The 21,151-nt window shown below is 49.4% G+C and overlaps 1 protein-coding gene across 9 annotated transcripts in view; it reads left to right on the top strand.

Annotated features, from left to right (window-relative positions):
- OGT (O-linked N-acetylglucosamine (GlcNAc) transferase) overlaps positions 1–21,151 on the top strand; it is a 486,071-nt gene that overhangs the window by 392,065 nt on the left and 72,855 nt on the right. For all 9 annotated transcript variants that reach the window (XR_011198862.1, XM_069209047.1, XM_069209086.1 and 6 more), the window contains exon 19: positions 258–410. Coding sequence is in view for 8 of the 9 variants with exons in the window: in XM_069209047.1 (XP_069065148.1) it covers positions 258–410 (153 nt within the window). In the remaining variant the exon portion in view is untranslated. The remainder of the gene's footprint in view (positions 1–257; positions 411–21,151) is intronic.

Here is a 21,151-nt window from a genome sequence, read left to right as displayed (position 1 = left end):
TAAAGATGTAAGAGTTGTGAGTTTGCAAAAGGCAAGCAATCTTGCCATGTTGTTAGCCATGCATATATTAAATCTGCACCGTCCAGTTTAAGCTATATAATCCTGTCATTTTGTTAATTAAAAAAAGACACTCACTTGACTTGTTCTTTCTATGGTATAGAAACCATATGCTAGGGAGCCGAAATACACCTAAAGAATGAATTCCTTACTACCATCATTCAGTTGAATTAAATGGACTTTTTCATCTTTTTTTCCAGATCAACAATAAGGCAGCGACTGGTGAGGAAGTGCCTCGCACGATAATAGTCACAACTCGTTCACAGTACGGCTTGCCGGAAGATGCTGTGGTGTACTGTAACTTCAACCAGCTGTACAAGATTGACCCTGCTACACTGCAGATGTGGGCCAACGTACGTAGCAGGATAAAGGCCTTCTACCAAGGCTTGCACTTGGCTTTCATTCTTTATGGGTTACTTCCTATCATACCTTATAGAGAAGCTGCATTCAGTTGCAGGGGCAGAGGATTAGCATATTACTGTCTGTAGGAAGCTGGCCTGGTGTGTGGTGAGCACCTATGGTGTTATCACCTTTTACCAGGTCCAGGTATCACCTATTAGTGTAGTGTAGGCAGTGTCTAGGAAGTTGGGGCGCTCTAGAGGTAGCTGTGGGTGAGCAGCCAGTACTTATTTAGGACACATGCAAAGCTCATGCAATACCACTACAGTCACAAAACACTACCACACATGAAAGAACCACACAGTGTTACAAAAATAAAGGGACTTTACTGTGGTAACACAAATGCTAAAATACTGTATAGGCAATACCCCAACTGAAGGTAGTTAAGCACACTATTACATACACATTAGCAATTATAAAATGGCATAGAAAGTAATCCGCAATGGTAAAAGCTATAGCAAACAGTGAGGGCCCTTTGGGGGGGTGCCAAACCATTTACTAAAAAAAGTTGAATGTTAAACTCAGTCCCCCACCTAAGGAAGTAGAATCAGTAGAGGGGAACTAGAAACCTCAAGAGGTGAGTACCAGGATATAAGAAGCTGGCCTGGTGTGTGGAGGGTACCTAAGGTACTTACACCTTATACCAGGTCCACGTATCCCCCCATTAGTAAAGTGTATGCAGTGTCTAGAAGCCAGGCTCTCTAGAGGTAGCTGTGGATGAGCAGCCAGGGCTTATCTAGGAGACATGTAAAGCTCATGCAATACCACTGTAGTCACACAGTACTTACATGCATGAAAGAAAACACTCCGTTGTACAAAAATAAAGGTACATTACTTTTGGCACAAATCATTGCAAAATACTAGAAGGGCAACCGACCAATAGGAGGTAAGTAATACACTAAATATATACTCTATTAATCAGACACAGGCTTAGAAAAGGTTAGAAAACAGTCCAAATAGCAATAACCAATAGGGACCCTAGTGGTAGCACAAATAATATATTTAAAAAATGGAATGCAAACAAGGCACCCCCACCTAGGTAAGTAAAATGTGTAGAGGGGAAGCTGTGAATACTAGAAACCAGAGGTAAGAACACAGCACCCCCCAGCGACCAGGAATGCAGGAGCAAAACCCTGTATTTTCCCCAAACCACCCAAAAGGAGGAAAAAAAAGAAAAGGACACCCAGACAAGCCTGCAAGACAACCAGCAATGGATTCCTGATGAAAGAAGACCTGTGGAGAGAGGGGACCTAGTCCAAGAGCCACAATGGAGTTCAGGAGGAATAGTGGCTACTACTCACCAAGCTGTGGATGCAGGAGATTGTCGACAGTGATGAACAGGTCAGCACTACAGCCCTGGAGTCAGAGAAGAATTCCTGATAAATGCAGATGAAGCCCCATGCTGGAAGTAAGATTGCATACAGGAGTTGATGCAGGAATTCCACCAATGGACCTTGGCAAAGGCAGACTCGCGGTTAGTTGAAAAGAGGTGCTGCCGGGAATCAGCAAGTCTAAGGAGGACTCATCCCAGGAGGGGGAGTCAGAGGGGACCTTCAGCGTCGCAGAGAGTTCACAGCAGTAGAGGCAGCACTCAGAGGAGTCCCACAGGATGGGGACACAGGAGTCTCAGAAGAAGCCCACACCGCAGGAGAACCACGCAGGAGGCTGTGCTTCGCCGGATGGGGTGCTGGGGGCCGGAGCTACACGTTGCCTGAAGATCCCTTGAAGGAGATGCAAACAAGCCTTGGCAGTTGCAAGAGACTTTGTGCACAGGGGTCCTGGCCTGCGTGGGAAGGCAGAGGCTTACCTCCACCAAAGTTGGACAGCTGGCAGAGAGGATCAAGAGGACTACTCCAAACCACCACCCGTGATTCGGGATCCACGCAGCCGGTCTTCGCTTGTTGTAGGTACCTTCGGTTGCAGGGAAGGGACTCCTTCACTCCAAGGGAGATTCTTTCTTGTGCAGGCTGAAGAGTTGCAGTCTTGTGAGTATGACCAGCCAGGGAAATGTTGCAAAGCTGGCAGGAGACGTGGAAACAGTTGCAGAAGAGGCTTCTTCGTTGTAGCAGTGTTTGTTGGTTCCTGGACGGTCCAGTCGTGGTTCCAGTGGTCAGACATCAAAGCAGAGGTTACTGAGGAATCCTGCTGGAATCTTGCAAGGCAAATCTGAGTGCCCACCCAAGAGAGAGAGACCTAAATAGCCCTGAAAGGGGAGTTGGTCACCTAACCAGGTAAGCACCTATCAGGAGGGGTCTCAGATGTCACCTGCCTGGCTTGGCCACTCAGGTACTCCAAGAGTTCCCTGCCAACCTTGGAAACAAGATGGCAACCCCCAGGTACCCTCTGGAGGAGCTCTGGGCACCACCCCTTGGGTGGTGATGAACAGGGGAGTGGTCACTCCCCTTTCCATAGTCTGTCAATTACGAACTCTACAGTTCCATAATGGCTACACTGAAATGTGGGAAGTTTGGTATCAAACATCTCACAATAAATCCACACTGATGCCAGTGTGGGATTTATTGAAAAATGCACACAGAGGGCATCTTAGAGATGCCCCCTGTATACCAGTCCAACACCAGTGTTAGGCTGACCAGTTCCTGCCACAACCAAATGGGTTTCTGGCCACATGGGGAGAGTGCCTTTGTCACTCTGAGGCCAGGAACGAAGCCTACACTTGGGTGTAGGTGCGTCTCACCTCCCCCTGCAGGAGCTGTAACACCTGGCGGTGAGCCTCAAAGGCTCATGCCTTCTGTTACAGCGCCCCAGGGCTATGCCTCCTTTGGATTTAAGGTTGCCCTTGGGAGGTGGGAAAAGGCAGCAGAAAGTTGTTTAGACTTCCTAAATGTTTTAGTTCTATCAATGTAGTCCGTAAGTGCTCTTAACATCTAGTGTGTGTAGAGCTCTTTCCACAACAGTCTGGTTGAGGGGGAAAAAATTGGCAATTCAATGGTATGGTTGAGATGAAATTGAGCTACAAACTTAGGTAGGAATCTAGTATTGGTGCGGAGAACCACCTTATCTCTGTATTTAGAAAAAAGGTTCTTCTAAGGTTAAAGCCTGGAGCTCACTAATGCACAAGTGAAGTGATGGTGACTAAGAATGCCACTTTCCAAGTTAAACATTGAAGAGGACATGTGTAGAGGTTCAAATGGCGGACCCCATGAGTCTTGTAAGTACTACCTTAATATTCCAAGAGGGGGCAGGGAGAGTCGTTGGTAGAATCACTTGTTTAAGCGCTTCCATGAAGGCTTTGATGGCCGGAAATTTAAAGATAAAGGTTGTAAGGAAATGCCTCCTTGGCATGGTTACCCCCTGACTTTTTGCCTTTGCTGATGCTAAGTTTTGATTTGAAAGTGTGCTGAGGCCTGCTAACCAGGCCCCAGCACCAGTGTTCTTTCCCTAACCTGTACTTTTGTTTCCACAATTGGCACACCCTGGCATCTAGGTAAGTCCCTTGTAACTGGTACCCCTGGCACCAATGGCCCTGATGCCAGGGAAGGTCTCGAAGGGCTGCAGCATGTCTTATGCCACCCTGGGGACCCCTCACTCAGCACAGACACACTGCTTGCCAGCTTGTGTGCGGTAGTGAGGACAAAATGACTAAGTCGACATGGCACTCCCCTCGGGGTGCCATGCCAACCTCACACTGCCTATGAAGTATAGATAAGTCACCCCTCTAGCAGGCCTTACAGCCCTAAGGCAGGGTGCACTATACCATAGGTGAGGGCACAAGTGCATGAGCACTGTGCCCCTACAGTGTCTTAGCAAAACCTTAGACATTGTAAGTGCAGGGTAGCCATAAGAGTATATGGTCTGGGAGTCTGTCATGCACGAGGTGTGCCAATTGTGGAAACAATGGTACATTGAGTGAAAGAACACTGGTGCTGTGGCCTGGTTAGCAGGGTCCCAGCATACTTCTCAGTCAAGTCAGCATCAATATCGGGCAAAAAGTGGGGGGGAACTGCAACAGGGAGCCGTTTTCCTACACACCTTTTGGAAGTATGATTCTATGCCCTCTGGGGGCTCCTTAGAGGATCCCAGCATTGCTACCACCAGTCTTGTAAGGTTTTCCGGGCAGCCCAGCTGTTGCCACCCCTCAAACACGTTTCTGCCCTCCTGCTGTTTGATCTGATCAAGCCCAGGAAGGCAGACAAAGGATTGCCTTTGGGAGAGGGAGGTAGGAAATAGGTGTGACGGGCTTGGGAGGGGTAGCCTCCCCAAGCCACTGGTTTGCTTTGAAGGGCACATTTGGTGCCCTCTGTGCATAAACCAGTCCACACCAGTTAAGGGACACCCCCACCCCCTGCTCTGGCTCGAAACTGGACAATGGAAAGGGGGATCACCACCACCACAGGGACGGGTGGTCCCAGGGTTCTGCCATCTTGATTCCAAGGTTGGCAGGGAATTCTTGGAGCATCTGAGTGGCCAGGCAGGTAACGTCAGAGGCACCCTCTGATAGGTAGTTACCTGGTTAGGTGACTAAGCTCCTTCTTTGGTCTATATAGGGTCTTCCTCTGGGGTGGGTCCTCCGATTCAGCTTGCAAGATTCCAACAGGACCCCTCTGCTTTGGCCTCCGGAACCGTGACTGGACCCTCCAGGAACCTACAAGCTGCAGATCCACGAGGAAGACTCTTCTGCAACATTGTATCCAGAATTCTTACCAGCTTTGCAACATTTCCCTGGCTGTGTATCCTCAGACTGCAACTCTTCAGCCTGCACAAGAAGGAATCTCCCTTGGATGAAGGCATCACTCTCCTGTAACTACAGGTACCTGGCTGCAATGACGACCGGCTGCGTGGATCTCCCCTCATCCTGTGGTGTGGGTCCTGCATCACGGGTGGTGGGTCCGGAGAGTCTCCATTGGTCCTCTCTACCAGCTGTCGCACTTTGGTGGTGGTAAGTCCTTTCCACTCCACGCAAGACAGTACCCCCATGTATTGCGTCCTTTGCAGCTGCCAGTGCTTCTTTGCTTCACCTCAAAGGGGAGCTTCAGGTGATGTGTAGCTCCAGCCCCCAGCACTTCCTCCTGCAACTCCTGGGCCTATGCGTGGTCCTCAGATGATGTGGGAGAAACTTCTGTGGTGCTTGGTGGGCTGCTTCAGCAACTTCTTTGTCCCTGTCCTGTGGGGCACCTGTACGTAATGCCTTTGCTCCTGTGGGCCTTCTGCTACGCGGAGGGTCCCCTGTGACTCTTCCCAGGATGGGAGAGTCCTCATGGACCTTGCTGGTCTCTGGCAGCACCTCTTTTCCTCCCAACTACGAATTTGCCTTTGCTAATGCCTTTTGGTGGAAATCCTTCACCAACACCCATCTGCAATCCTGCTCCCAGCGTGGGGCACCTTTTGCACACATCAGGAACTCTTCTCCAGCTTCTGTACTGGAGTGCTGACCTGTCTTCCTTATCAACCAACTCCAAAAGGTACCTCTGGGTGGGTAGTGCCTCCTACTCCCCCTGGACTCCAGACACTTCTGGACTTGGTCCCCTCTTTCCACAGGTTTCCTTCTTCAGTAAGCCATTGCTAATTTCATGCAGGCTGTTCTGGGTGCCTTCTTTTCATCCTTTGTTTTACTGCTTCATTCCAGGTCGCTGGGGGGGTACTGCATTACTTACCTGTGGGGTTTCCTAGTGCTCCCAGCTCCCCTCTACAGGATTTACTTACAGGGGGCGTGTGGGGGGGGTGGGAGTGGGGTTGGATTGGCGGCTGGCTGGCTGTGTTCTCATTCCACTTAATATATGCTTTGGGCTCCCCCTAGGGATACTATTGCTTATTGCGATTTTACACTGTTTACTTAGTTTTTATGCCTCTTACTCTTAGTGTATACATATAGTGTATTTACTTAACTGCTATTGGAGGGTTGCCTCTATAGTATTTTCTGATACTGTGGTCCAGAAATAAAGTAGATTTATTTTTGTAACAGATGGTTTTCTTTCATGTGTATGTACGTACTGTGTGACTGTAGTGGTATTGCATGAGCTTTTCATGCCTCCTAGATAAGCCATGGCTGCTCATCCACAGCTACCTCTAGAGAGCCCTGGCTTCTGAACACTTGACAGAAAGGACCTGGTATAAGGTGTACGAACCATGCTGGCTTCCTCCAGTCAGCCTGTTGGGGAGCTTCTTGTATGGAACTGCTAAGAGATCTGACCGTGTTGTGAACCAGTGCAGACAGGCCCAAGTGGCAGCTACCAAAATTGAGAGACCTTTGCCTGAGCTTCTGAACCAGAAATGAAACACAACTACATGCCAGAAACCGATGCTTACTGGGTAAGTAACAAATTCCTTTTGCAGCTTGGAGCTCTTCTAGATACACATGTTCAATGGCATGTGTAGCTGCAGATACACATGCTGTGCACAGTCCGCCGTCTGGTGTTGGGCTCTGAGTGTTACAAGTTGTTTTTCTTCTAAGAAGTCTTTTCGAGTCACAAGACCGAGAGACTCCTTCCATTGCGCATGGGCGTCGACTCCATCTTAGATTGGTTTTTTTCCGCCATCGGGTTCGGACGTGTTCCTTTTCGCTCCGTGTTTCGGGTTGGAAAGTTAGTTAGAATCTTGGAAAAAAACGTCGGTATTGTTGCGTTCGGTATCGGGTTAGTTAGAACAAATCGACACCGAATTTTGAAGAGCTCCGGTGGCCCTTCAGGCTAATATCGATCCCCCGTTGGGGCCTGGTCGGCTCGACCGCGTGCGACTTCAAAACTGATGGAACGGACCCCGTTCTGCTTCTGTCCAAAATGCCATAACAAATATCCGTATACGGATCAGCATCTGGTCTGTAACTTGTGCTTGTCCCCCGAGCACAAGGAGGATACGTGTGAAGCCTGTCGAGCGTTTCGGTCGAGGAAGACGCTGAGAGACCGAAGAGCCAGGAGATTACAAATGGCGTCCACGCCGACAGGTCAACAACGGTTCGAGGAGGAAGAAGAAGCTTTCTCCATCCATGAGTCGGATTCAGAAGAACTCTGCGCCGAAGAAACAACAATCGTGAGTAAGACGTCGAAAATAAGGACTCACGAAAAGTCCACAAAAGCCCAGGGGACGCCACCGCCAACAGGCCATAGCTTAACCCAAAAACTAGGTGACCGACCCAAGGCACCAAAAAAAGGGCATGCTGGTGTCGAAGTCATCCGACTCCGGTCGTGATACCGCCACACAGCAACCTCGGAGCCGAGACAGCGGCTCCGAGAAACTTCGGCACAGAGACAGCGGCACCGAAGAGATTCGGCACCGAGACACCGCGCCAAAACCAAAGAAAATTTCTTCGGAGCCGAAAAAGACTTCCGAAAAGGTTTCGGTCCCGAAACATCCAGCCTCGGAGCCGAAAACTAGTTCCTATACAGAGGAACAGGGGTTAACCACCCAATTACATAGATTTGGAGAGGAGCTTCAAGCTGTAGAGCCTGACTACACGCAAAGAAGGCTTCATATTCATGAGGACACAGGGAAGATAACCACTCTTCCCCCAATCAAGATTAAAAGAAAACTTGCCTTTCAACAAGGGGACAAGCAACCACAGGCAAAGGTGGCAAAGAAAACAACCCCACCACCTTCTCCACCACCATCAACACATGCATCACCAGCGACAACTCCACCACTAATGCACTCACCAGCTCATACCACAATGAGTCAGTGTAAGAAGTTGGCTCTGTATGCACTATTTCAAAGTAAGGAATAGTATGCACAGAGTCCAAGGGTTCCCCTTAGAGGTAAGATAGTGGCAAAAAGAGATAATACTAATGCTCTATTTTGTGGTAGTGTGGTCGAGCAGTAGGCTTATCCAAGGAGTAGTGTTAAGCATTTGTTGTACATACACATAGGCAATTAATGAGGTACACACACACAGAGACAAATCCAGCCAATAGGTTTTGTTATAGAAAAATATATTTTCTTAGTTTATTTTAAGAACCACAGGTTCAAATTTTACATGTAATAGCTCATTTGAAAGGTATTGCAGGTAAGTACTCTAGGAACTTTGAATCATTACTTTAGCATGTATACTTTTCACATAAAACACAATAAGCTGTTTTAAAAGTGGACACTTAGTGCAATTTTCACAGTTCCTGGGGGAGGTAAGTTATTGTTAGTTTTCACAGGTAAGTCACTTACAGTTTTCAGTTTTTGGTCCAAGGTAGCCCACCGTTGGGGGTTCAGAGCAACCCCAAAGTTATCACACCAGCAGCTCAGGGCCGGTCAGGTGCAAAGGTCAGAGGTGCCCTGTAAGGAAATGCCTCCTTGGCATGGTTGCCCCCTGACTTTTTGCCTTTGCTGATGCTATGTTTACAATTGAAAGTGTGCTGAGGCCTGCTAACCAGGCCCCAGCACCAGTGTTCTTTCCCTAACCTGTACTTTTGTATCCACAATTGGCAGACCCTGGCATCCAGATAAGTCCCTTGTAACTGGTACCTCTAGTACCAAGGGCCCTGATGCCAAGGAAGGTCTCTAAGGGCTGCAGCATGTCTTATGCCACCCTGGAGACCTCTCCCTCAGCACAGACACACTGCTTACCAGCTTGTGTGTGCTAGTGAGGACAAAACGAGTAAGTCGACATGGCACTCCCCTCAGGGTGCCATGCCAGCCTCTCACTGCCTATGCAGTATAGGTAAGACACCCCTCTAGCAGGCCTTACAGCCCTAAGGCAGGGTGCACTATACCATAGGTGAGGGTACCAGTGCATGAGCATGGTACCCCTACAGTGTCTAAACAAAACCTTAGACATTGTAAGTGCAGGGTAGCCATAAGAGTATATGGTCTGGGAGTCTGTCAAACACGAACTCCACAGCACCATAATGGCTACACTGAAAACTGGGAAGTTTGGTATCAAACTTCTCAGCACAATAAATGCACACTGATGCCAGTGTACATTTTATTGTAAAATACACCACAGAGGGCACCTTAGAGGTGCCCCCTGAAACTTAACCGACTATCTGTGTAGGCTGACTAGTTCTAGCAGCCTGCCACAAACCGAGACATGTTGCTGGCCCCATGGGGAGAGTGCCTTTGTCACTCTGAGGCCAGTAACAAAGCCTGCACTGGGTGGAGATGCTAACACCTCTCCCAGGCAGGAATTGTCACACCTGGCGGTGAGCCTCAAAGGCTCACCTCCTTTGTGCCAACCCAGCAGGACACTCCAGCTAGTGGAGTTGCCCGCCCCCTCCGGCCAGGCCCCACTTTTGGCGGCAAGGCCGGAGAAAATAATGAGAATAACAAGGAGGAGTCACTGGCCAGTCAGGACAGCCCCTAAGGTGTCCTGAGCTGAGGTGACTCTAACTTTTAGAAATCCTCCATCTTGCAGATGGAGGATTCCCCCAATAGGGTTAGGATTGTGACACCCTCCCCTTGGGAGGAGGCACAAAGAGGGTGTACCCACCCTCAGGGCTAGTCGCCATTGGCTACTAACCCCCCAGACCTAAACACGCCCTTAAATTTAGTATTTAAGGGCTACCCTGAACCCTAGAAAATTAGATTCCTGCAACTACAAGAAGAAGGACTGCCTAGCTGAAAAACCCCTGCAGAGGAAGACCAGAAGACGACAACTGCCTTGGCTCCAGAAACTCACCGGCCTGTCTCCTGCCTTCCAAAGATCCTGCTCCAGCGACGCCTTCCAAAGGGACCAGCGACCTCGACATCCTCTGAGGACTGCCCCTGCTTCGAAAAGACAAGAAACTCCCGAGGACAGCGGACCTGCCCCAAGAAAAGCTGCAACTTTGTTTCCAGCAACTTTAAAGAACCCTGCAAGCTCCCCGCAAAAGGCGTGAGACTTGCAACACTGCACCCGGCGACCCCGACTTGACTGGTGGCGATCCAACACCTCAGGAGGGACCCCAGGACTACTCTGATACTGTGAGTACCAAAACCTGTCCCCCCTGAGCCCCCACAGCGCCGCCTGCAGAGGGAATCCCGAGGCTTCCCCTGACCGCGACTCTTTGAACCTAAAGTCCCGACACCTGGGAGAGACCCTGCACCCGCAGCCCCGAGGACCTGAAGGACCGGACTTTCACTGGAGAAGTGACCCCCAGGAGTCCCTCTCCCTTGCCCAAGTGGAGGTTTCCCCGAGGAACCCCCCCCTTGCCTGCCTGCAGCGCTGAAGAGATCCCGAGATCTCTCATAGACTAACATTGCAAACCCGACGCTTGTTTCTACACTGCACCCGGCCGCCCCCGCGCCGCTAAGGGTGAAATTTCTGTGTGGGCTTGTGTCCCCCCCGGTGCCCTACAAAACCCCCCTGGTCTGCCCTCCGAAGACGCGGGTACTTACCTGCAAGCAGACCGGAACCGGGGCACCCCCTTCTCTCCATTCTAGCCTATGTGTTTTGGGCACCACTTTGAACTCTGCACCTGACCGGCCCTGAGCTGCTGGTGTGGTGACTTTGGGGTTGCTCTGAACCCCCAACGGTGGGCTACCTTGGACCAAGAACTGAACCCTGTAAGTGTCTTACTTACCTGGTAAAACTAACAAAAACTTACCTCCCCCAGGAACTGTGAAAATTGCACTAAGTGTCCACTTTTAAAACAGCTATTTGTCAATAACTTGAAAAGTATACATGCAATTTTGATGATTTGAAGTTCCTAAAGTACTTACCTGCAATACCTTTCGAATGAGATATTACATGTAGAATTTGAACCTGTGGTTCTTAAAATAAACTAAGAAAAGATATTTTTCTATACAAAAACCTATTGGCTGGATTTGTCTCTGAGTGTGTGTACCTCATTTATTGTCTATGTGTATGTACAACAAATGCTTAACACTACTCCTTGGATAAGCCTACTGCTCGACCACACTACCACAAAATAGAGCATTAGTATTATCTATTTTTACCACTATTTTACCTCTAAGGGGAACCCTTGGACTCTGTGCATGCTATTCCTTACTTTGAAATAGCACATACAGAGCCAACTTCCTACATGCCCAAAACACATAGGCTTCAATGGAGAGAAGGGGGTGCCCCGGTTCCAGTCTGCCAGCAGGTAAGTACCCGCGTCTTCGGAGGGCAGACCAAGGGGGGTTTTGTAGGGCACCGGGGGGGACACAAGTCAGCTCAGAAAGTACACCCTCAGCAGCGCGGGGGCGGCCGGGTGCAGTGTGCAAACACGCGTCGGGTTTTCAATGGAAGTCAATGAGAGATCAAGGGATCTCTTCAGCGTCGCAGGCAGGCAAGGGGGGGGCTCCTCGGGGTAGCCACCACCTGGGCAAGGGAGAGGGCCTCCTGGGGGTCACTCCTGCACAGAAGTTCCGTTTCTTTAGGGGCTGGGGGCTGCGGGTGCAGGGTCTTTTCCAGCCGTCGGGAAATGGAGTTCAGACAGTCGCGGTCAGGGGGAGCCTGGGGATTCCCTCTGCAGGCGTCGCTGTGGGGGCTCAGGGGGGACATCTTTGGTTACTCACAGTCGTAGATTCGCCGGAGGGTCCTCCCTGAGTTGGTTGTTCTCCACCAGTCGAGTCGGGGTCGCCGGGTGCAGTGTTGCAAGTCTCACGCTTCTTGCGGGGAGTTGCAGGGGTCTTTAAATCTGCTCCTTGTAACAAAGTTGCAGTTCTTTTGGAGCAGTGCCGCTGTCCTCGGGAGTTTTTTGTTGTCTTTTTCGAAGTAGGGCAGTCCTCGGAGGATTCAGAGGTCGCTGGTCCCTTGGAAAGCGTCGCTGGAGCAGGGTTCTTTGGAAGGCAGGAGACAGGCCGGTAAGTCTGGGGCCAAGGCAGTTGGTGTCTTCTGTTCTTCCTCTGCAGGGGTCTTTCAGCTCAGCAGTCCTTCTTGTAGTTGCAGGAATCTAATGTTCGATGGCATCTGTCGCTGTAGATACGCTTGTTTTGCATAGCTCGCCATCTGGTGTTGGGCCGGAGTGTTACAAGTTGTTTTTCTTCGAAGAAGTCTTTCGAGTCACGCGACCGAGTGACTCCTCCTTTTGTCTCCATTGCGCATGGGCGTCGACTCCATCTTCGATTGTTTTTTTTTCCGCCATCGGGTTCGGACGTGTTCCTGTCGCTCCGAGTTTCAGAACGGAAAGATAGCTAATTTCGGAAGATTTTCGTCGGTATTGTTGCGTTTGGGATTGGCGTAGTTAGATTCAACACCGCGTCTAAGATCGAAGAGCTCCGGTGCCCTTCGGGGTAATTTTTTCGATCCCCCGTCTGGGCCTGGTCGGCCCGACCGCGTGCAGAAGAACGCCGATGGAACGGACCCCGTTCCGTTTCTGTCCCAAATGCCACAATAAATACCCCTATACAGACCAACACTTGGTCTGCAACCTGTGCCTGTCACCTGAGCACAGTGAAGACACCTGCGAGGCCTGTCGTGCGTTCCGGTCCCGAAAAACACTCCGAGACCGTCGAGCCAGAAGACTTCGGATGGCGTCCGCGCCGACAGCCCACCGGTAGTTCGAGGAACAAGAAGAGGAGTGTAAAGAAATGGCTCCCTGTTGCAGTTACCCCCCACTTTTTGCCTGATACTGATGCTGACTTGACTGAGAAGAGTGCTGGGACCCTGCTAACCAGGCCCCAGCACCCGTGTTCCTTCACCTAAAATGTACCATTGTATCCACAATTGGCACACCCTGGCATTCAGATAAGTCCCTTGTAACTGGTACTTCTAGTACCAAGGGCCCTGATGCCAAGGAAGGTCTCTAAGGGCTGCAGCATGTCTTATGCCACCCTAGAGACCCCTCACTCAGCACAGACACACTGCTTACAAGCCTGTGTGTGCTAGTGAGAACAAAATGAGTAAGTCGACATGGCACTCCCCTCAGGGTGCCATGCCAGCCTCTCACTGCCTATGCAGTATAGGTAAGACACCCCTCTAGCAGGCCTTACAGCCCTAAGGCAGGGTGCACTATACCATAGGTGAGGGTACCAGTGCATGAGCATGGTACCCCTACAGTGTCTAAACAAAACCTTAGACATTGTAAGTGCAGGGTAGCCATAAGAGTATATGGTCTGGGAGTCTGTCAAACACGAACTCCACAGCACCATAATGGCTACACTGAAAACTGGGAAGTTTGGTATCAAACTTCTCAGCACAATAAATGCACACTGATGCCAGTGTACATTTTATTGTAAAATACACCACAGAGGGCACCTTAGAGGTGCCCCCTGAAACTTAACCAACTATCTGTGTAGGCTGACTGGTTCCAGCAGCCTGCCACACTAGAGACATGTTGCTGGCCCCATGGGGAGAGTGCCTTTGTCACCCTGAGGCCAGTAACAAAGCCTGCACTGGGTGGAGATGCTAACACCTCCCCCAGGCAGGAACTGTGACACCTGGCGGTGAGCCTCAAAGGCTCCCCCCTTTGTCACAGCCCAGCAGGGCACTCCAGCTTAGTGGAGTTCTCCGGCCACGGCCCCCACTTTTGGCGGCAAGGCTGGAGGGAACAAAGAAAGCAACAAGGAGTCACTGGCCAGTCAGGACAGCCCCTGAGGTGTCCTGAGCTGAGGTGACTCTAACTTTTAGAAATCCTCCATCTTGCAGATGGAGGATTCCCCCAATAGGGTTAGGATTGTGACCCCCTCCCCTTGGGAGGAGGCACAAAGAGGGTGTACCCACCCTCAGGGCTAGTAGCCATTGGCTACTAACCCCCCAGACCTAAACACGCCCTTAAATTTAGTATTTAAGGGCTACCCTGAACCCTTGAAAATTAGATTCCTGCAACTACAAGAAGAAGGACTGCCTAGCTGAAAACCCCTGCAGAGGAAGACCAGAAGACGACAACTGCCTTGGCTCCAGAAACTCACCGGCCTGTCTCCTGCCTTCCAAAGATCCTGCTCCAGCGACGCCTTCCAAAGGGACCAGCGACCTCGACATCCTCTGAGGACTGCCCCTGCTTCGAAAAGACAAGAAACTCCCGAGGACAGCGGACCTGCTCCAAGAAAGGCTGCAACTTTGTTTCCAGCAGCTTTGAAAGAACCCTGCAAGCTCCCCGCAAGAAGCGTGAGACTTGCACCACTGCACCCGGCGACCCCGACTCGGCTGGTGGAGATCCAACACCTCAGGAGGGACCCCAGGACTACTCTGATACTGTGAGTACCAAAACCTGTCCCCCCTGAGCCTCCACAGCGCCGCCTGCAGAGGGAATCCCGAGGCTTCCCCTGACCGCGACTCTTTGAATCCAAAGTCCCGACGCCTGGGAGAGACCCTGCACCCGCAGCCCCCAGGACCTGAAGGACCGTGGAGGTTTCCCCGAGGAATCCCCCCCTTGCCTGCCTGCAGCGCTGAAGAGATCCCGAGATCTCTCATAGACTAACATTGCGAACCCGACGCTTGTTTCTACACTGCACCCGGCCGCCCCCGTGCTGCTGAGGGTGAAATTTCGGTGTGGGCTTGTGTCCCCCCCGGTGCCCTACAAAACCCCCCTGGTCTGCCCTCCGAAGACGCGGGTACTTACCTGCAAGCAGACCGGAACCGGGGCACCCCCTTCTCTCCATTCTAGCCTATGTGTTTTGGGCACCACTTTGAACTCTGCACCTGACCGGCCCTGAGCTGCTGGTGTGGTGACTTTGGGGTTGCTCTGAACCCCCAACGGTGGGCTACCTTGGACCAAGAACTGAACCCTGTAAGTGTCTTACTTACCTGGTAAACCTAACAAAAACTTACCTCCCCTAGGAACTGTGAAACTTGCACTAAGTGTCCACTTTTAAAACAGCTATTTGTCAATAACTTGAAAAGTATACATGCAATTTTTATGATTTAAAGTTCCTAAAGTACTTACCTGCAATACCTTTCGAATGAGATATTACATGTAGAATTTGAACCTGTGGTTCTTAAAATAAACTAAGAAAAGATATTTTTCTATAACAAAACCTATTGGCTGGATTTGTCTCTGAGTGTGTGTACCTCATTTATTGTCTATGTGTATGTACAACAAATGCTTAACACTACTCCTTGGATAAGCCTACTGCTCGACCACACTACCACAAAATAGAGCATTAGTATTATCTCTTTTTACCACTATTTTACCTCTAAGGGGAACCCTTGGACTCTGTGCATGCTATTCCTTACTTTGAAATAGCACATACAGAGCCAACTTCCTACAAGGAGGGAACCTTTTCGATCCAAGAATCGGACTCCGAAGGATTCGACGATACACAAACCGTGAGTAAGACGTTGAAAACCACTCAGAAGAAGATTTACAAGGCCCAGGGGACGCCACTGCCACCAGGCCATGGCTCGACCCATAAATTCGGTGACCGACCGTCGGCACCGAAAAAGGCCCAAACAGTGCCGAGATCGTCCGACTCCGGTCGAGACACCGGCACGCAGCCTTCTCGGGACCGAGAAAGTGCTGGAGACAAGTATCGACACCGAGATACCGGTGTAGACACGGCTCGACGCCGAGACAGCGGCACCGAAGAAGATCGACGCCGAGAGGTTTCGGCCCCGAAAAAGAAAAAAGTCACCTCGGAGCCGAAAAAAGATGCAGACATGGTTTCGGTGCCAAAACAAACTGCAACCGACCCAGTTTCAGGCTCTTATACAGAAGAGCACTCGCTAACCTCCCAAATGCAAAAGCATAGGTTTGAGGAAGAGCTACACTCAACTGATGTAGACCATACGCAAAAGCGTATTTTCATACAGCAGGGGACAGGAAAAATAAGCACCCTTCCCCCTATTAGAAGAAAGAGAAGATTGGAGTTCCAAACTGAACAAACACCACAAACAAAAGTGGGGAAAAAAGTTACCCCACCACCCTCTCCTCTACCTGTGATTAACGTCTCACCAGCACAAACTCCATCACATTCCCCAGCTCACACCACCATGAGCCAGGGTGACCAAGATCAAGACGCATGGGACTTATACGACGCCCCAGTGTCAGATAACAGTCCGGAGGCATACCCTACGAAGCCATCTCCACCAGAGGACAGCACTGCGTATTCTCAAGTGGTGGCTAGAGCAGCACAATTTCACAATGTAAGCCTCCACTCAGAACAGGTCGAGGATGACTTTTTATTCAACACACTCTCCTCCACCCACAGCTCCTACCAAAGCCTGCCTATGCTCCCTGGTATGCTCCGGCACGCAAAAGAAATCTTTAAGGAGCCGGTCCAAAGTAGGGCAATCACACCAAGAGTGGAAAAAAAGTGTTCGATGGCATATGTTGCTGCAGATACACATGTTTCGCACAGTCCGCTGCCTGGTGTTGGGCTCGGAGTATTACAAGTTGTTTTTCTTCGAAGAAGTCTTTTTTGGTCACGGGACCGAAGGACTCCTCCCTCTTCGGCTCCATTGCGCATGGGCGTCGACTCCATCTTAGATTGTTTTTTTCCGCTGTCGGGTTCGGACGTATTCCTTTTCGCTCCGTGTTTCGGTTCGGAAAGTTAGTCAGAATCTCGGAAGAAAGCGTCGGTATTGTTCCGTTCGGTATCGGGATAGTTAGGTACATCGACACCGATCATCGGAAGACTTTGGGGTAGCTTCGGGGCCTGGTCGGCCCGACCGCGTGCGACATTGAAGCCGATGGAACGGACCCCGTTTCGTTTCTGCCCAAAATGTCACAGTAAGTATCCTTATACAGATCAGCACTTGGTCTGTAACTTGTGCTTGTCCCCCGAGCACAAGGAGGATACCTGTGAGGCCTGTCGAGCCTTCCGGTCCAGAAAAACACTCCGGGACCGAAGAGCCAGGCGTCTACAAATGGCGTCCACGCCGACAAAACAACGTTTCGACGACGAAGAGGAAACATTCTCGGTTCCGGAATCAGAATCCGGAGACTCCGACGTCGAACAACAGCAACAAACAGTGTGTAAGACGTCGAAAATTAAAACCATCGAGAAGACAAAAGCCCAGGGGACGCCACTGCCAACAGGCCATGGCTCGACCCATAAAACCGGCGACCCGTCGAAGGCGCCGAAAAAGGGCACGCCCATAGCGAAGACACCCGACTCCGGTCGAGGGACCGCCATGGAGCAACCTCGGAGCCGAGATAGCGGCTCCGAGAGGCAAAAACAAGATGCCGGCACCGAAAAACATCGGCACCGAGACACACTGCCGAAAGCCACAAAAATTCTGTCGGTGCCGAAGCCGAAAAAAGGATTCTCTCTCGGCGCCGAAAAGTTCCACACCTCCATCCTACACAGAGGAACAAGGAATAAGTGGCCAGATGCACAGATTTGGACAAGAGCTCCAAAGTGTAGAATCAGACTACACACAAAAGAGACTGTACATCCAGCAAGACACAGGGAAGATATCAACCCTTCCCCCAATAATGAGAAAAAGAAGGATCGGACTTCTCAAGGATGACGCACAACCACAAGCCAAAGTGGTTAAAAAAGTCACGCCTACGCCCTCTCCACCACAACAGGCATCGCCGGCACAAACACCGCCACAAATGCACTCACCAGCGCAAACTACCATAAGTCAAGATAATCAGGATCAAGACGCTTGGGACCTATATGACACCCCAGTGCCGGACAATGATCCCGATTCATACCCCACAAAGCCGTCACCGCCAGAGGACAGTACCTCATACTCTCAACTGGTGGCTAGGGCAGCAGAATTCCACAATGTCCAACTGCATTCCGATCCTATAGAGGATGATTTTTTATTTAACACCCTCTCGGCTACACATAGCCAATATCAATGTCTCCCAATGCTACCAGGGATGTTACGGCACGCAAAACAAATTTTTGAAGAGCCCGTAAAATCAAGAGCCATCACCCCAAGGGTGGATAAGAAATACAAACCACCACCCACAGACCCAGTGTTTATTACTTCGCAGTTACCACCTGACTCCGTAGTAGTAGGGGCAGCTCGCAAAAGAGCAAATTCCCATACATCTGGCGACGCCCCACCTCCGGACAAAGAAAGCAGAAAATTTGATGCGGCAGGAAAAAGAGTAGCATCACAGGCAGCCAACCAGTGGCGCATCGCAAATTCTCAAGCGCTGCTGGCCCGATATGACCGCGCACACTGGGATGAGATGCAACTTCTCATAGACCATCTTCCCCAGGAATACCAAAAAAGGGCGCAGCAAATAGTTGAAGAGGGACAAACGATCTCAAACAATCAAATCCGCTCTTCAATGGACGCAGCCGATACTGCAGCGAGAACAGTCAACACTGCTGTCACCATAAGGAGACACGCTTGGCTCCGCACTTCAGGCTTCAAACCTGAAATCCAGCAGGCTGTCCTTAATATGCCCTTCAACGAGAAACAACTTTTTGGCCCTGAAGTGGACACAGCCATTGAAAAACTTAAAAAGGACACAGACACGGCCAAAGCCATGGGCGCACTCTACTCCCCGCAGAGCAGAGGCTCTTTTAGAAAAACTCCATTTAGAGGGGGGTTTCGTGGCCAACCCACAGACACCACCAGCCAACAAACAAGAACCACACCATATCAGGGTTCATTCCAAAGGGGAGGTTTCAGGGGATATAAAGGGGGTCAATTCCCAAGGAGTAGGGGAAGATTCCAGACTCCAAAAACACCTCCACCTAAACAGTGACTTTCAAGTCACACAACCCCTTCACTCAACACCAGTGGGGGGAAGACTAAGCCAATTCTACCAATCTTGGCAGCAGATTACAACAGACAATTGGGTATTAGCAATAATCCAACATGGCTATTGCATAGAATTCCACAAATTCCCACCAAACATCCCTCCAAAAACACGCAAAATGTCACCACAACATTTAGAACTTTTAGGACTAGAAGTTCAAGCACTACTGCAAAAGGATGCAATAGAGTTAGTACCAGTACAACAAAAAAACACAGGAGTTTACTCCCTGTACTTTCTAATTCCAAAAAAAGACAAAACATTAAGACCAATATTAGATCTCAGGACACTAAATACCTACATCATATCGGACCACTTTCACATGGTCACACTACAAGACATCATTCCACTGCTCAAACAGCAAGATTACATGACCACATTAGACCTAAAAGATGCGTACTTTCATATACCGATACACCCTTCTCACAGAAAGTACCTAAGGTTCGTATTCAAAGGAATACATTACCAATTCAAAGTGTTGCCATTCGGAATAACAACTGCACCAAGAGTATTCACAAAATGTCTAGCAGTAGTAGCAGCACATATCAGGAGACAACAGATACATGTGTTTCCTTACCTAGACGATTGGCTAATCAAGACCAACACAGTAAAAAAGTGCACAAACGACACCACATATGTCATACAAACCCTTCACAAACTGGGTTTCTCCATCAACTATACAAAATCACACCTCGAACTGTGTCAGACACAACAATATCTAGGAGCAACCATCAACACATCAAAGGGAATTGCCACTCCAAGTCCACAAAGAGTGCAAGCATTCCACAAGGTAATAAGTGCTATGTTTCCAAACCAAAAGATACAAGCAAAATTTGTGCTAAAACTTCTAGGCATGATGTCATCATGCATAGCCATTGTCCCAAACGCAAGACTACACATGCGACCCTTACAACAGTGCCTAGCATCACAATGGTCACAGGCACAGGGTCAACTTCAAGATCTGGTGTTGGTAGACCGCCAAACATACCTCTCGCTTCTATGGTGGAACAACAACAATTTAAACAAAGGGCGGACATTTCAGGACCCAGTGCCTCAATACGTTATAACAACAGATGCTTCCATGACAGGGTGGGGAGCACACCTCAATCACCACAGCATTCAAGGACAATGGGATGTACACCAAACAAAATTTCATATCAATTACCTAGAACTGTTAGCAGTATTTCTAGCGTTAAAAGCCTTTCAACCCATAATAACACACAAATACATTCTTGTCAAAACAGACAACATGACAACAATGTATTATTTAAACAAACAAGGAGGAACACACTCAACACAATGGTGTCTCCTAACACAAAAAATATGGCAGTGGGCGATTCACAACAACATTCGCCTAATAGCACAATTTATTCCAGGGATCCAAAACCAACTAGCAGACAACCTTTCGCGAGACCACCAACAAGTCCACGAATGGGAAATTCACCCCCAAGTTCTGAGCAAGTACTTTCAAATTTGGGGAACACCCCAGATAGATTTGTTCGCAACAAAAGAAAACGCAAAATGCCAAAACTTCGCATCCAGGTACCCACACCGCGAATCACAAGGCAATGCTCTATGGATGAGTTGGTCAGGGATATTTGCATACGCTTTTCCCCCTCTCCCTCTCCTTCCATATCTAGTAAACAAGTTGAGTCAAAACCAACTCAAACTCATACTGATAGCACCCACATGGGCAAGACAACCTTGGTATACAAGTCTACTAGACCTTTCACTAGTACCGCATGTCAAACTACCCAACAGACCAGATCTGTTAACACAACACAAACAACAGATCAGGCATCCAAACCCAGCATCATTGAATCTGGCAATTTGGCTCCTGAAATCCTAGAATTCGGACACTTAGACCTCACACAAGAATGTATGGAGGTCATAAAACAAGCTAGAAAAGCTTCCACTAGACACTGCTATGCATCTAAGTGGAAAAGATTTGTTTGCTACTGCCATACCAATCAAATCCAACCATTGCATGCCTCTACAAAGGACATAGTGGGATACTTACTACATTTGCAAAAAGCGAATCTCGCTTTTTCATCTATAAAAATACACCTCGCAGCAATATCTGCTTACCTACAAACTACTCATTCATCGTCTCTATTTAGAATACCAGTTATTAAAGCATTCATGGAAGGGCTAAAAAGAATTATACCACCAAGAACACCACCAGTTCCTTCATGGAACCTTAACATCGTCTTAACAAGACTCAT

This window comes from Pleurodeles waltl, chromosome 2_1 (genome assembly GCF_031143425.1).
Source record: "Pleurodeles waltl isolate 20211129_DDA chromosome 2_1, aPleWal1.hap1.20221129, whole genome shotgun sequence".
Taxonomy (NCBI): domain Eukaryota; kingdom Metazoa; phylum Chordata; class Amphibia; order Caudata; family Salamandridae; genus Pleurodeles; species Pleurodeles waltl.
This window is presented reverse-complemented; position numbering and strand designations above follow the sequence as displayed.